Source organism: Nannobrachium achirus, assembly GCF_963921795.1.
Source record: "Nannobrachium achirus genome assembly, chromosome: 2".
Classification (NCBI taxonomy): Eukaryota; Metazoa; Chordata; class Actinopteri; order Myctophiformes; family Myctophidae; genus Nannobrachium; species Nannobrachium achirus.
Window position 1 is genome coordinate 68,527,063 of NC_137811.1, and position 14,454 is coordinate 68,541,516.

General features: G+C 42.3%; 2 protein-coding genes across 2 annotated transcripts in view; one reads left to right on the top strand and one right to left on the bottom strand.

Moving 5' to 3' along the window:
* The window catches only part of mrs2 (magnesium transporter MRS2), a 36,033-nt gene that overhangs the window by 18,172 nt on the left and 3,407 nt on the right, over positions 1 to 14,454 (top strand). The window contains exons 5-10 of the mRNA XM_080752379.1: positions 8,151 to 8,312; positions 8,778 to 8,908; positions 9,570 to 9,686; positions 11,909 to 11,978; positions 13,891 to 13,973; positions 14,101 to 14,218. Of these exons, the coding sequence (XP_080608505.1) occupies positions 8,151 to 8,312; positions 8,778 to 8,908; positions 9,570 to 9,686; positions 11,909 to 11,978; positions 13,891 to 13,973; positions 14,101 to 14,218 (681 nt within the window). The remainder of the gene's footprint in view (positions 1 to 8,150; positions 8,313 to 8,777; positions 8,909 to 9,569; positions 9,687 to 11,908; positions 11,979 to 13,890; positions 13,974 to 14,100; positions 14,219 to 14,454) is intronic.
* On the bottom strand, positions 227 to 7,314 carry LOC308307197 (integrin beta-1-like). Its single transcript, XM_080752368.1, has 7 exons — positions 7,199 to 7,314; positions 6,362 to 6,628; positions 5,090 to 5,291; positions 4,420 to 4,531; positions 3,609 to 3,951; positions 1,365 to 1,646; positions 227 to 660 (listed from the first exon to the last, which is right to left on the bottom strand). The coding sequence occupies exons 1-7, from the start codon at positions 7,258 to 7,260 to the stop codon at positions 459 to 461; spliced, it is 1,470 nt and encodes a 489-aa protein (XP_080608494.1). The 5' UTR covers positions 7,261 to 7,314; the 3' UTR covers positions 227 to 458.

The following is a 14,454-nucleotide window of genomic DNA, read 5'->3' on the forward strand; positions in this document are numbered from 1 at the left end:
ACTTCATTCATAGCATCAATCACAGTGAGAATTAAACGGGTACAGGTAAGAGTAAAGCCAGTTACAAACTGGGAGTGTAACAAATAAACAATGTGGAAATGCATCTGTGAATATTTCACATCAAACTATTCATTTGGTGATGCCTCCTTCATAAAGATTGATGCCTTCATTCACAGTAAAAATGGACCTTGTTTCAACAAATATTTACATTGCTTTATTGCATCGTTATATTTGTGGTGTGTGTGTGTGTGTGTGTGTGTGTGTGTGTGTGTGTGTGTGTGTGTGTGTGTGTGTGTGTGTGTGTGTGTGTGTGTGTGTGTGTGTGTGTGTGTGTGTGTGTGTGTGTGGATGTCCTCACGTCAAAACAGCAATTTGAATCAATGTGAATTAATTGCATGAAACAAGCGCTCCCGGTGTCTAAAGTCTTCAAAAGTCAAGAGATGCTATTGGTGGTGTAATTATATGCCCCAGCGGGGGTTTGCGGGGCAGTCTGTGTCCTTGGTCACCCAGGCTTGGTCTCCAGAGCGGGTGAGGGTGTAGTAGTACCAGCAGTCGTTAGCGGCCCAATCTTTACAGTGTAACACGTTCTCTCCGGTAGCCAAGAGATCGTCTCTGCTGTCCACCTTCGTCAGGTTGAGGTAGCTGCAGTCTTCCTCACAGCTGGTTGAGGACGGGACAATCAGTTAAAGAGGTGGTGCCATAGTTTTGTACGTTTTCTGTTTTGTATGTGTCTAATATGGAGTTAACAATACTTTAATAGACCCCCACGTTTGCTGTGCAAATGTTTCTTCCCTGTGTATTTTTGGTTTCTTCCTGAAAGCTGAAAGCTTCCGAGTCAAAACACACTGATTTTGGAATATATCTATGGAAAAAAGTTATTGGCCTTTCCGTTTGTGGAACCACACAATGGCCGCCGCTGCTATGCCCTATATTGGTTCTAAATGTCTCGATATATTCTATATTAAATCGATATTTTGGTTAATTGCCCTGCAGGCCTATTATCTAAAAAACATTCATTTAAATGACACCCCATCAAAATTCTGGCATATGTTGATTGTCAGGAGTCAGGACATTGTTGTAACGATCATTAGAACCACCTATCTCCTGACTCCCTCCCCAGTCAAAGTTCAGAATTGTAATGAATGTAGAATTATGTGCAGGATGTAATTTGCTCCAAATTGGGTGACTTAATAATGTAATTGACCGTGTTTAAAACAATATTTGATTTTAAAATAACAATCCTCTCTCACATTTCTGCCAGTGTGCCAGTGATCACCCTTCCCTCTGCCAATGTTGGCACCTGTGCCTAAGGTTGCCTACCCCTGATCTACTCTTAATGATAATGATGTGCATCCAGCACTTACCTGCTTGCCATGCTCCCTGTGCCGTATGCCCGGCACTCCACACATTCACTGTGCTGCACACACAGTCCTGGACAGGTAGGGCACTCCTCACAGGTGTATCCTTGCCACTTAGGGTCGGTACACCGGCACCCGCCACACACACAACTCCCTCTCCCAGAGCACACCAGCCCATTGGATGCCATGCAGCCAGAGGGGTCCAGGGAGCATGAGCAGTCCTCACCAGTCCAGTTGTGATGACAATGGCATTGGCCACACTCGCAGTCGCCGTGGCCCCCACATAACCTTTTTAACGTAGATATTTTTTGATTTACCAGACAGTAAACCACAAACTAGTCATTTTTAATCTGTTAAATTGTTAATGCACTCCCCCCTCATTTTGTTCAGTTGTCTGTTTTAATGTTATCTGCTCCCTTTGTCTGCTGAATATTGCTTGTACGGACTTATACTGTTGTTCCACAAACTGTTGGAGATATACTGTTTTTTCCCACTTTCCATAAGTATTGTGTATTGTGTCTCATAATTCCTAATATATATGAGTTAAGTAAAAAAAATCTAATTCAACAAAATGAGGGGGGAGTGCATTAAGAATTTAACAGATTAAAAAGTTTTTGGTTTACAGTCTGGTAAATGAAAAGAAATATCTATATTCAAATTTTAAAATATGGACTTAGACTGTCTCAGGTACTCAATTATTAATAGGATATTAATTCATTGCTCTAAGTACTATCTAAAACATGAACCCTTGATGTAAAAAAAAGAAGTTGTCCTTTAAATCAGGGGTCTTCAACGTTTTCATTCCAAGGACCCCTTAGCTGAGAGAGAGATGAAGAAGGGACTCTCATCGATTTCATAGATAGATTCATAGACTTGTTTGACACTTAACCACTTAAAATCTTAAAGTTATACTATGTAACTTTTTTTATAAAACATATCTTAAAATTGTCCTAACTATTAAATCGCTAACGTTTTAGAACCCCCACTCTGTTCATTTCAGCTCCCAAAGCCTTTTCTTTATATGTGTTCTACTGAGCCCTGGTGGCCGTGACCGGGGCTGTTTTTCCCGGCAAAATGATGTCATATGCATCATTCTGTACACGTGTCTCCCTACCGGCCAATCAAAGCCCAGATCATACACTGCTGAGCTCTTCAGGAAGTACACTGCAGTGTTTACACTGGGCTAGGAGTCTAGCATGTAACTCCCCAACTGAGGCTCGTAGAGGGACACGAAAGACCTCTATGGATAGGTCTCGGCGAGGCGAGGCGGACGCGGTGGTCTGAATGCCCGGTCCACGGCGAAAAACAGCCGAAAAAAGCAGACGCGACCGCGGTTTGCTCTACTGCTACTGACCACTAGTTGAGCAACTTACACAGTATAGCTTTAAATTGTCGATACTTAGTAAACTTGATCTTTCACTCTGTACTTGGTCTGCTCTTTTTTTTACCTCTACACCAAACCTATTTGCCAAAAATAGCCGATCTACAAGCTCTCAACGCCTCGCTGTGCGAAGCTTGTAGATCTGCTATTTTTGGCTAAAGTTCTCCTCAGAGTATAGGGATGTGAGGGTCCAAGTTGTTCATTTGTTCCTGTAGTATCTCTGAGGACCCCCTGTTGAAGACCCTTGCTTTAAAGCAGAAATAAGCAGTTTTCTGCTGACGTAAGCAGGAATCATGCAATTGATTATTTTAAAAATGTATTTTAATTTTATTTTATTCAGGCGGCTAACAATGCTTCCTAAAGAAATGTTGTGTGTGTGTGAGACACTTCCTGGGGCTACAATCTGCCTCCAAAACTATTATTTTTTATCTGTGAGAAGTTCTGTCATATGGTCGATTAAACTTGGTGCCCATCCAAAATAACAGACCAATCAGGACTGCCTCTTGTTCTTGTTCAGATTGGTTGACCTGTCTGTCAATCCTTTAAGACGGCTGGTTCATGCACCAATGAGCTGCTAGTGACAGAGCTTCTTACAGATAAAATAATAGTTTTGGAGGCAGACTGCGGCTCCTAGAAGCACCACAGAGACTAGATTTTCTTAGAGAGCATTGTTAGCCGCCTGAATATAAAAAGAAATAATAAAATAAAATAAGCAATTGCATGATTCCTGCTTATGTCAGCAGAAAACTGCTTATTTCTGCTTTAAATCATTAATAGCGATTATTTGAGCGACAATTGATCGTCTATTAAAATGTTTCAATCGTGACAGGCCTTTCATCCTAACCCGCTTTTGGTTCCAGACAACTCACCTCATATTCCACCTGTTCCACCCGGTGGTTGGACAGTCAAAGTTGCTGCACTCACAGTACTGTCCACTGTAGCGCGCTTCTGGGTTCTCTCGTCTGTTGCATTCACACACACCCTCCACGCAAACGCCGTTCCCGCTGCACACGGCGCTGTCTGGACCAAATCTGCATCTGTCGTCTTCTTCACTCGGGGAAGAATGCTCCTCAACGCGAGGCTGCCTCGGCTGCCTCTCGCAGTGATCTCCGAAATACGGCGGGTTGCATTCACACCCTCCGCACACAGCAGCCCCTCGTCCGTTGCACACAGAACTGTTCTCCACGTGCTTGCTTGCGCAGTCACATGAACCTGTGATTGCATTGGAAGAACAATAACATAAGAAACTAGAAGCAGCGCTCTCTGAGTCGGTCGGACTCCTTGTGGTGCTATAAAAGGCTATATACAATGTGAAAAATGCAGGGAAAAGGTTTTTCCTTGGCCTGGAGTGCGCATACAAAGTTTTACACTGATCAGGGAATGTGCTTGCACAGTTTCGCTGCCTAGGTGCCAATGGTGCCGGAGATTAGCTGTCCACAGACTGAAGGACATGCGGACGGACGGACAGGGACGAAAACATATTCTTGGCCATGCCTTTCGGCCTGGCAGAGACAATGATTGAAATAGCAAATATAGTTGAATAGTTGAAGGCAGCAGAACTTAAAGTTAAACCTATATTCTAAAAATGTCCCATTCCCAATTTGGTTCCTTCCATTTTCGTGTCAAAGACCCTGAATTTGGCTGTGATATTTGTATACTTAAAACAGTCCTACTACTGACATTCCAGTGTCAGGTGTAGATCCAGAGTCAGCGTGGAGTCTCTGGGTGTCATGTGGACCGTGCTGTTCTGGTTCTTCTTCTCACCGGGACACTGGGTCAGCTCCACGTCCACCTACAGCAATTAACATTCACTTTATTGTTTATTAAGGATCCCTACTTCCTAGTGGAGACCATGGGGTAAAAATGGGGTACTCAAATCATGAAATGCAGTGCAAATGATCAATGTTGGTGAACAAAAACACAAACTTGGAGAACAACATTTACATCCAACAATAAGATTTGGATAAAAATACAAAAGAGGTTTCCTTTCTGATTATTAGATTTTCCTTTTTTTTTTTACAATATTATAGGCTACTATCGAAATTATTATTGGTATTTTCAGACAAACAACCCAAGTTGATCTCATTGATTCTTTGATAAATAATACATTTGATCACTTATAGCGGTATCAGTGGTAACTGCCCACCCCTGTCTACAACACCATTACCCTATTCTGAGTTCTGACCTGTATAACCATGGGGTTTTGGGTGGAGAGAGGGTGGTGTATGTGAGGTTCTGACCTGTATAAGCAGGGGGTTTTGGGTGGAGAGAGGGTGGTGTATGTGATGTTCTGACCTGTATAACCAGGGGGTGTTGGGTGGAGAGAGGGTGGTGTATGTGAGGTTCTGACCTGTATAAGCAGGGGGTTTTGGGTGGAGATGGTGGCATATGTAATGTGGATTCCTGCTGGAAGGGGTTCAAAGTCCATGGTCAGTTGTGAGGTCAGCTGATCTTCAGGTAAGAAGACGGTTAGATTGAAGGACTGTGGTGCTCCAGGCCTCAGAGTGATGTTTACCTCCTGGGGCTGCAGGAAGGCTTCTGATTTTTCAGCCCTTTGAAGCAGGATGAACAGTGGATGGGATCATGTTAAATGAGATGATACTCAAAAGACCTTTAAATATTGAAATCTGATCATGTTAACTGCTTTTAAACCTTATTTTGCTGCGTGTGATTACAAGTCGCAGAATTCATCCCCATGCTCTCTGGTTGAGCGACTAGCGACTAGGTCACTGTTCTAGCATCAAACTAAGGTTTATCACACCTTTTTTATACTTTAAAAACTATAAGATAGACTAGAGTATGGCCTCCCAAGTTCAGGCTCAATTTGCCATGGTGCAAATTTCCCTGGTTAAAATAGGGTCCTATATGTAGAAATAACCAAGTCCACCTCAAATAGTTAAAAATAGAAAAATAACTAAAAGTAGTGCTCTTCCGTCCACTTGGTTTCCGCCAGGTCAGGTAGGTTATTGTGGCCTCCTGGTGGCTAATGTGAAAAGGGTGCCATTCTTCCTCTTTTCACAGTAATCTGACTCTGCGTGCACGATTTGAGGCATTTAGCAAAAGTCGACCTGCTGCTGCCACTTTAACAGGCCAATGTGAAAAGGGTGCCATTTGGGGGCACCCGCTGGCCTACTGGTCCAGGCGCATACCACTTAGGCATTGCCACATAGGCATGGATGCCTGGCGGCGTCACCGGTTCGATTCCAGATCCGGACGACCTTTGCCGCATGTCACTCCCCATCTCTCCCCCCCATTTCCCTTCTCAGTCTACTGACCTATCTAACAAAGGCAAAAAGCCCAAAAACAAATCTTAAAAAGTGTGCCATTTGTTCCTTGACCTAGTGGGAGTGTGCGTGCCAAAATATCAGGGAAATCGCATGCTGCGTTCAAGATTTGATCATGCATTTTGTTCAAAACAGACCAATCCTGCAAACTTTGGAAGCCAATGTTAGCCAATTAGGATGGAATATGACAAATCGGACAGATCCTTCTTTTTTAATAACTTATGAAGTTTTACATAAGTCTGCCTCCTGGTGGCCCTATACATTTATTGTGGTAATATATTTATAATTGTAAATGTAAAAATGAATACTATATTAAGACCTGAAGTCAGTCTGCTTACCTGCTGTTATTTCTGACCACCTGCACACTGCCCTGAGGGTTGTAGATGTGTTCTTCAGCACAGCCAACCTTCAGCAGCCTCTCTGGTGTATGACAACGTGTATGTATGGTTTTACGGGAACGGTCATGGCACCAAGCACACGCTGGTTCTCTCTGGATGCACTCTGAGCAGGACGAGATGTTGATGCCGTGGCATTTGTCTTTCTTAGCCCAGGAGGAGTGGAATAAACCAATCAGTAGACAGAGAGAGAGCAGCTTCATAGTCATCCTGCAATTAGAATTTTATTGACTTAATTTAATGTACGTTTTATTTTAAATGTGCATAAACATCACAAACAATATCAATAGATCAGGGTAAGTGGCGCAATATAAATCACTTTGATGCAAAGATTGAAACAAATTAAATAAGAAGATAATATGAAAGTATTGTTTAGCTCTTGACTGTTATGGACAGACTGTTTTGGCACTGTATTGATAGTTGTGCTTAAGTATTGCTATTTTGCTCTTTTTTTAAGTATGGCTGTTTCACTTATGAGCAGTGACTGTTTTTGACACTATCTATATATTCTTCGTTCCCTTTCTTTGATGTACCTTGCTCTTTACTCTACACTATTTGTTTTTAATTATTTTCATACTTCTCTGTAACTTTGTAAATATGCTTATACTGCTGTGCTGCCTCCGTGCGACTGATTCTTTCCCCCTTGGGATAATAAAGGTATCTATCTATCTATCTATCTGACAAGAATGGAAAAAGCTAATTTATCCATTGAGCTACCTTTTTGTTTAGAGAGAGAATGCAGTATGATGAAACTCAACTAAAACCATGTCTGTACGTTACCAGAGGAGGTCTGTGGTCTTATGTTTCATTTGGTAAAGTCCTTTGCTGAATGAACAGAACATGCAAAGAAGAGCTTTATGTGTAAGCCGTATATCTGCACCGGTTGAAATATTTACTGATCAAAGTTAGCTATGTGTTCCACATTAAGCCAAAGGTTACTGCTTGAATACACAGTGTCCAGTTAAGTCACCGTTATTTATATAGCACATTAACAACAAGAGTTGACCCAAAGTGCTTTCCTATCGATGCAGATGATAACATGTAAGCCATAATAAATCATTGGTCAAGGTGGGTCTTTAAATTTGAACTAATATGATCAGCGCCAGCGGTGGGACAGGGCTTAATGTGGCACAGGGCTTAACTATTCCAGTGTCGCAACAGCAAGAAAATATCCAGGCCGCTATTGAAGGTATCTCACCAATATTTGTTATTACATCCCAAGGCAACAAAATCCAATCGTCTAATTTGCTCTGAAGGTTTGAGACTTCATATTGGTCAAATTGTATTGGATGTACAGTAGAGCTCTTGTTTGTGAAAACAAACCCTAGTTTTGGCTTGTTTAAAACGTGGATCTAAGTCCTTGATGTCATGACTGTCAGTTTTTCTTTGATCTGAGCTCTTTCCTCAAATATTTACTGATCAAAGTTGGCTGTGTGGCCCACATTCAATCAAAGGAGTACTTTTTTTTTTTTTTTTTTTTTACATTTTCCACTATGTTGGCAGACATATTAAAATATGTTGCATATTCACATTTGCACATGAAGCTGGTTCTCAGCATGGAGTTAGTGGTCCTTGAGGAGGTTCCAGGGGACCCCAGCTAAACTGATTGATAGTTGGGGTCCAAATCGACTCTTACGGTTCTGTAACTCTGTGAAATAATATGACTTGATTTCTCCTCCTTTCTGTACTCCTCTTTCTACTTCTCCCATCCCGTCTCTATGTCTGTGACCAGACTCTGAAGGCGGTGGTGACGCCTCACAGCGTGTTGGTGTTCGACTTCCGCGGGCTGGGTCTGGAACGCTGGTTGGTGTTTGAACTGGGCCCGCAGCTGGCCTCGCAGACTCACTCCCTGCCCTTTGAGTTCAGAGCCATGGAAGCTATCCTGCAGCATAGGGTAAGAGTGTGTGTGTGTGTGTGTGTGTGTGTGTGTGTGTGTGTGTGTGTGTGTGTGTGTGTGTGTGTGTGTGTGTGTGTGTGTGTGTGTGTGTGTGTGTGTGTGTGTGTGTGTGTGTGTGTGTCGCACGCACATGAGAGATGGAGTGAGTGCAAGCACGAGAGTAAGCTTTATGACTATTGAATTGAGGATAAACTGTAGGTGGGTGGAATCTCGATATTTCGATGTCCCATTAGTCCAACTAAGGGTTAGGGTTAGGTTTAGGCATAGTTTTACTGAGGTTAGGGTTAGGTTTAGGCATAGTTTTACTGAGGTTAGAGTTAGGTTTAGGCATAGTAGCATTCACCAGGTTAGCATTCACCATCATCGGCAGGTTAGCATTTCACCAGTTTAGCATTCACCAGCGTCGGACGAATGTGATGTTGAACTATCGAACGTCGTAATAAACGCTACGCTCCTGTGTAGGTGAACACTCTCCAAACCAGACTGAATGAAGTCCACCCAGTCATACTGGACACACTGGAGTCACTGGTGGATCCTAAACTGCTGTCTGCTGATAGGAGTAAACTACATGTACTGTTGCAGAACAGTAAGAGGTAACACACACACACACACACACACACACACACACACACACACACACACACACACACACACACACTGTGGCCATTTACACAGTTAAGGATGCGTCCCCTAAACAACACAGAAACATTTTACTCATTGTTTTCTCTGAGTTCTTTTTTTTTAGCAAAACACACTTTTTTTCTAGGATTTTGCACCAATTGGTACACATTATCACTTTGTGATCTTTTTGCTAAACTCAATTTTTGCTACTGCTCCAACAGATTATGTCCACAACTCATGTTGTTATCGTGTGATGTATCATATTCCATTTCTATTGGCTATGATTGACTTCCAAAGTTTGCGAGCCGTGTTTCGCCAATCCCGCATGGCGGAGACATGATACATACACAGCCCTTTTCCAGACACTTACATAAACTACTGTTGGTGTCTTTTTGTTAGTCATTGATAAGAGCATCTGCATCTAATAATGATAATAATAATAATAATAGATTTTATTTGTTTTGCACATTACATTTGAAAAATAAAATCAAAAGTGCTACAGTACAGAATGAAAAAGAAAAAACAAGAAAAAGGAAAAATCTCTCTCCCTCCCTCCATCTCTCTCTCTCTTTCTCTCTCTCTCTCTCTCTCTCTCTCTCTCTCTCTCTCTCTCTCTCTCTCTCTCTCCATCAGTTTATCAGAGTTGGAAACAGACATCAAGGTGTTCAAGGATTCCTTGTTGAAGATTATGGACGAAGAGGAGATCATTGAAGAGCTCTGCCTCACCAAGTGGACGGATCCCAGAGTGTTGTATGTAACACGCACGCACGCACGCACGCACGCACGCACACACACACACACACACACACACACACACACACACACACACACACACACACACACACACACACACACACACACACACACACACACACACACACACACACACTTTTACATCACTGCTCTTACTAAAGAGTAGGGATTGCAGTCCGCCAACAATGCTCCTATACGTTCTTCAAACTCAAAATGGCATTTCAACCACATGAACCCTAGTGTCCCTATTCTAGACATGTCATAATATGTGAACATTCTGTTTTCTCTGAAGACATTTTATGTGGAGGGAAAAAAGTATAAGACCAAGGATGAGTATGACCTCAATGTACAGTATATAAGAAAACTTGAAAAATAACCTGTGTAAAAATAACTGGCGAAGATAAGTGTGCCATCACCTTATCAAGGTTGCAACTTGCATGGAATCTGTGAAATATTAAACTCACCCCACGACAGTGAGGGAAAAAAGGGTGTTGTACCGTTTCTGAAGTTATACAAATAACAACTTGGGGTTTTATGAGATATGATGACTGTATCATTCATATCATTTAAATCTGACATGGATCTTTTGTCTACTGAAATGGATGCAATAGAATTTCTCAATAAAGGTCTTTGAGTGTTCCCCATTCCACATTATAAATCACTCCCTTCCAGTTACACAAGCACACCCTGCAGTAAATCATATTATATTCTACCATTACCAGCACATCCTGTTTCACAAGCACTCTTTGCCATGTTTCCCAAATACCTAAATACACATGAATCATTCAATCTTTATTCTTCATTCAATCTTCAGTTCATTCCTTATAATACTGTAGGAACATTTCACCACAAATTCTGAAACATGTACAATCAAATCTGATGTATAGTTTCTATACCTGTCAAATTTAGTGCGCTATTAACTAGTTAACTCACAATCCTTTTAATGCCACTAATTTTTTTAACTTGCGATTAAAGCAGCTGATGTTTGAGCCTCGGTGCGCTCTGTAGTATAGAGAGTGAGGAAGCGAATGCGCTGACAACTCGCATCCTATGCTCGCATCAAATACCGAAGCGTTGAAACGGCACATCTGCAGACAGCGCAAGCCCCAGACACACAAGCTCCCAAGAACAGGAGCGCTCCAACTTGTACTGTACACGAGCACATAGTAGCCTACTAGCCTACGTTCGTTATACAGTGCCCCCCAGACCCCCGCACCAACACACTAACAGTGACCACCAAATGCATGCAACAACGGCCAGAGAACCCACATAGCAAACAGGTTTGGCCCAAATCCGGCTGTTATGGCCCACATCCGGCTGTTCTGGCCCAACTCCGGCTGAAATCCGGCAGGTCTGGCTGACTGTGGCTTGTGTGCCACACATCTCCAACAAGCCATCAGTACTCTCTACATAACAGCTGGGTTTCTCATAGTGCACTAGGGTGCCCAATAACACCAGTCCAGGGTGCCTCAGAATATTTTGATAATATTTAGAATGTATCAATATTACTTCAGTTAAACCAATTTAGACCCTCTAATGCCTCATGCTTGCTTTGTAAAACACCCGAGTTGCACTGTACTTGAGTTATATTTATACACCAACTCTCTTCACCAAAAATAGCCGATCTACAAGATCTTGTAGCATCTTGTAATGAGCTTGCAAATCTGCTACATTTGGTGAATATCCCCTTAGAATAGGGATGTTGGGGTTTAGTGATTGCTATTTGTCTACTCCCATGTTGATATGAGTATTAATATCAGTTTTAGGTAGATTTAGAACAAATACAAAATATGCGATTAATTGCGATTAATCGTGCGATTAACTATGGACAATCATGCGATTAATGGGATTAAAATCTTTAATCGACTGACAGCCCTAAATTAGTTTCCAATGTTTTGCTGTCTCCTATTTAAAGGTCTCCACCAATTGGCCTTCTATTTATACTACAATGTACTGCAATCTAGTGTTGTGGGGATCCTCAAAATTAAAAAGGTTTCAGAACCACTTATCTACCAGATTTTACTGCAGTCTTGCTTTTTGCCAGTAGAGGTCGTTGTGGTTTTAGCCACAACTTTGGGAAGTGAATCTATTTTCCTATCTATTCCCTACTGAGTAGTACAAAACTGTGTGTGTGTGTGTGTGTGTGTGTGTGTGTGTGTGTGTGTGTGTGTGTGTGTGTGCGTGTGCGTGTGCGTGCGTGCGTGCGTGCGTGTTTCTAGTGAAGAGAGCAGTCTGGGCATTGACCATGCTGAGGAGATGGAGCTGCTTCTAGAGAATTATTACATGCAGGTACGTTTGGTCTGACCAAACATCACGTTCTTCTTTGTTTTCTTTATTTTTTTCTTCTAATTATATATTTATTTTATATTTCTTTGACAAGCAGAGGAAAACAACAGTATAGATATTGCCCCAAAGATAATAGACAAACAGAAAATCTTCAATATCCTCACAATTGTCCAAAACAACAACACAATAAACACTCAAAACAAAGAAAACTGAACACTAACACAAAGAAACAGCACATCACAAAAACTCTAATGTGAAACGGAAGTCTGATCCTATAGGACAAAACATGGCACATGATCATTCATATCGCTATTGTCAGGTGGAAAACCTATATGTCCTAAACGTGTTTTATTTATCATAAAAGAAAAGTTTTAAAATAGTGAAAATAGCCAATCTACAAGCACACAACGCCTCGCACTGCGAGGCGTTGTACAGGGGTTGACACTAAGGTCTCAGAGGCACTTGCCCGTCGGGCAAGTACAGGTCATGTTCTACTTGCCCTCGGGTCATGGCCTGGGGGAGAGAGAGAGAGCGATCGAGCGAGAGAGAGAGGCGGAACACTAGTCTAATATAGCCCCATTCAGCGTTCAAGTAGGCTAACGAAACATATCTTATATTATGTTACTCAAAATGGGCACTTGCCTGGTCGGGCAACCTGGTAGCAAACTTCACCTGCCCGACCATATTATTTACCTGCCCCGGGCAGTCGGACAGGCGTTAGTGTCAACCCCTGGTTGTAGATCTGCTATTTTCAATAGTTTTGTGCATCATCTTATTATGATGAGGCAGGGCTTTAATTCATGAAAAAAAAATAGCAAATTTGAAACGTGGAGACAAAAGGTTTCTGCCAGACAGTGACGATATAATAAATGATAGCAGTCTCTATTCTGCTAGAAAGCAAAACCACCCATTCTCTCCCTATAATAACTTTTAGAACCCCCAAGGAACCCTAACCCTTAACCTTGAACCTTGGACCCCACTTTTAAAACCACTGTCACATGAGATAAGATGAAGTCATCAAGCTGAGCTGTATCTGTAATGTGAGCGCATCAGAACAAGAACTATTTGGTCATCGTTTAACACCGCACAAGGAATTTGCTTTGGCACACAGGTTAAGTTTATAGCAGCTCAGTGGCCTATTGTGGTTAAGAATGTCTGCCCGGAGACTGGGAGGTCGGGGTTCCATCCCCAGCCGGGTCATACCAAAGACTCTAAAAATGGGACCCAGTGCCTCCCTGTCTGGCACTCTGCATCAAGGGTGGGATTGGGGGTTGGTCTCTGCGACATACTAGCGTCATGTCCAGTGGGTGTGCTTGTACATCAAGCTGCCTCATGCTACAGAAACAGCAGATAGGCTCCTCCTGCCCTATGAGCCACATGGCTCGACAAGGCTTACTCACACAGTTTAATGCCAGAACCGAATTATTAATTCGGGACCACTGATGTGCAAACACATGCATGTGTGCATGATCTGCATATGTACCTGTGTACACATGTGTGAGTGTGCTTGTGCTTGTGTACTTTAATGCAGCGATCTCCAACCTGTGAGGTGGGGCCAGCCGGTGGGCCGTGAATATATTATTACAAGTCTGCCTCGAAATAATTTGCAAAACACTATGATTTTAAATGATAATATAATATTTTTTAAAGAAATGTATGTTTTCTTTGAAATCTTGAAAAAAGACATTTGTAATTGTGATACCGATAAATGGAAACGTAAATAAGTTTGTCCCATTGATCCAAGCCGCAACATAATCACTGCATAAACATACTCTGTATGCACGTGGGCCACCCATCTGACCACTTAACGGCTGCCGTGTTAAGTGTTCGTGTGCATTCAGGTGTGCTAGTGTTACTAGCTGACAACATATGCTGATGACTTACTGACTGTGTGATGTGAACTGGTCCCACACAGGCTCAGGAGCTGGCTGACGACACCAGAGAACTCAGAGGACTGATCGACGACTCTGAGAGTGTCATCTTTATCAATCTGGACAGGTACACACACACACACCACACCACAATTAATCGTCATGTAAAATGTCATAATCGTGACAGCCCTAGTCCTTCACAGATAGTTAACTACTGTAGTTATCATATACTGTATTTCTCTATCTCCCTGTAGTCACCGGAACGTGATGATGCGTCTCAATCTCCAGCTCACCATGGGAACCTTCTCCCTCTCCTTATTTGGTCTGATGGGCGTGGCCTTCGGAATGAACCTGCAGTCGTCGTTTGAGGAGGTGAGGTCACTTCCTGGTGAAGGTCCAATCAGGGGTTTAGAAGGCTGAGGGAATTCATATTATGGTATGGATTCAGGCACAACAGTAATACATTTTATTGATTCAGTTTGTCTCTCATACATGTATAGTGGTGATTCTGTCACAGTGCTCAGGCCTTTGACATTTGACCTGTGACCAATCCATCACATGATACCAAGCACTGATACCAGGGGTTCATCTCGAGGTTCAAGAACATG

Bases quoted from the DNA above. Each gene is read 5' to 3' on its own strand.
- LOC308307197 (XM_080752368.1), bottom strand. From the start codon at position 7,260: ATGTTCTGTTCATTCAGCAAAGGACTTTACCAAATGAAACATAAGACC. The intron at 4,532-5,089 runs GTCAGAACCTCA...TAATTGCTGTAG, and splicing joins AAAACCCCCTGCTTATACAG to GTGGACGTGGAGCTGACCCA. The intron at 661-1,364 runs GTAAGTGCTGGA...GTCCTCAACCAG, and splicing joins ACAGGGAGCATGGCAAGCAG to CTGTGAGGAAGACTGCAGCT.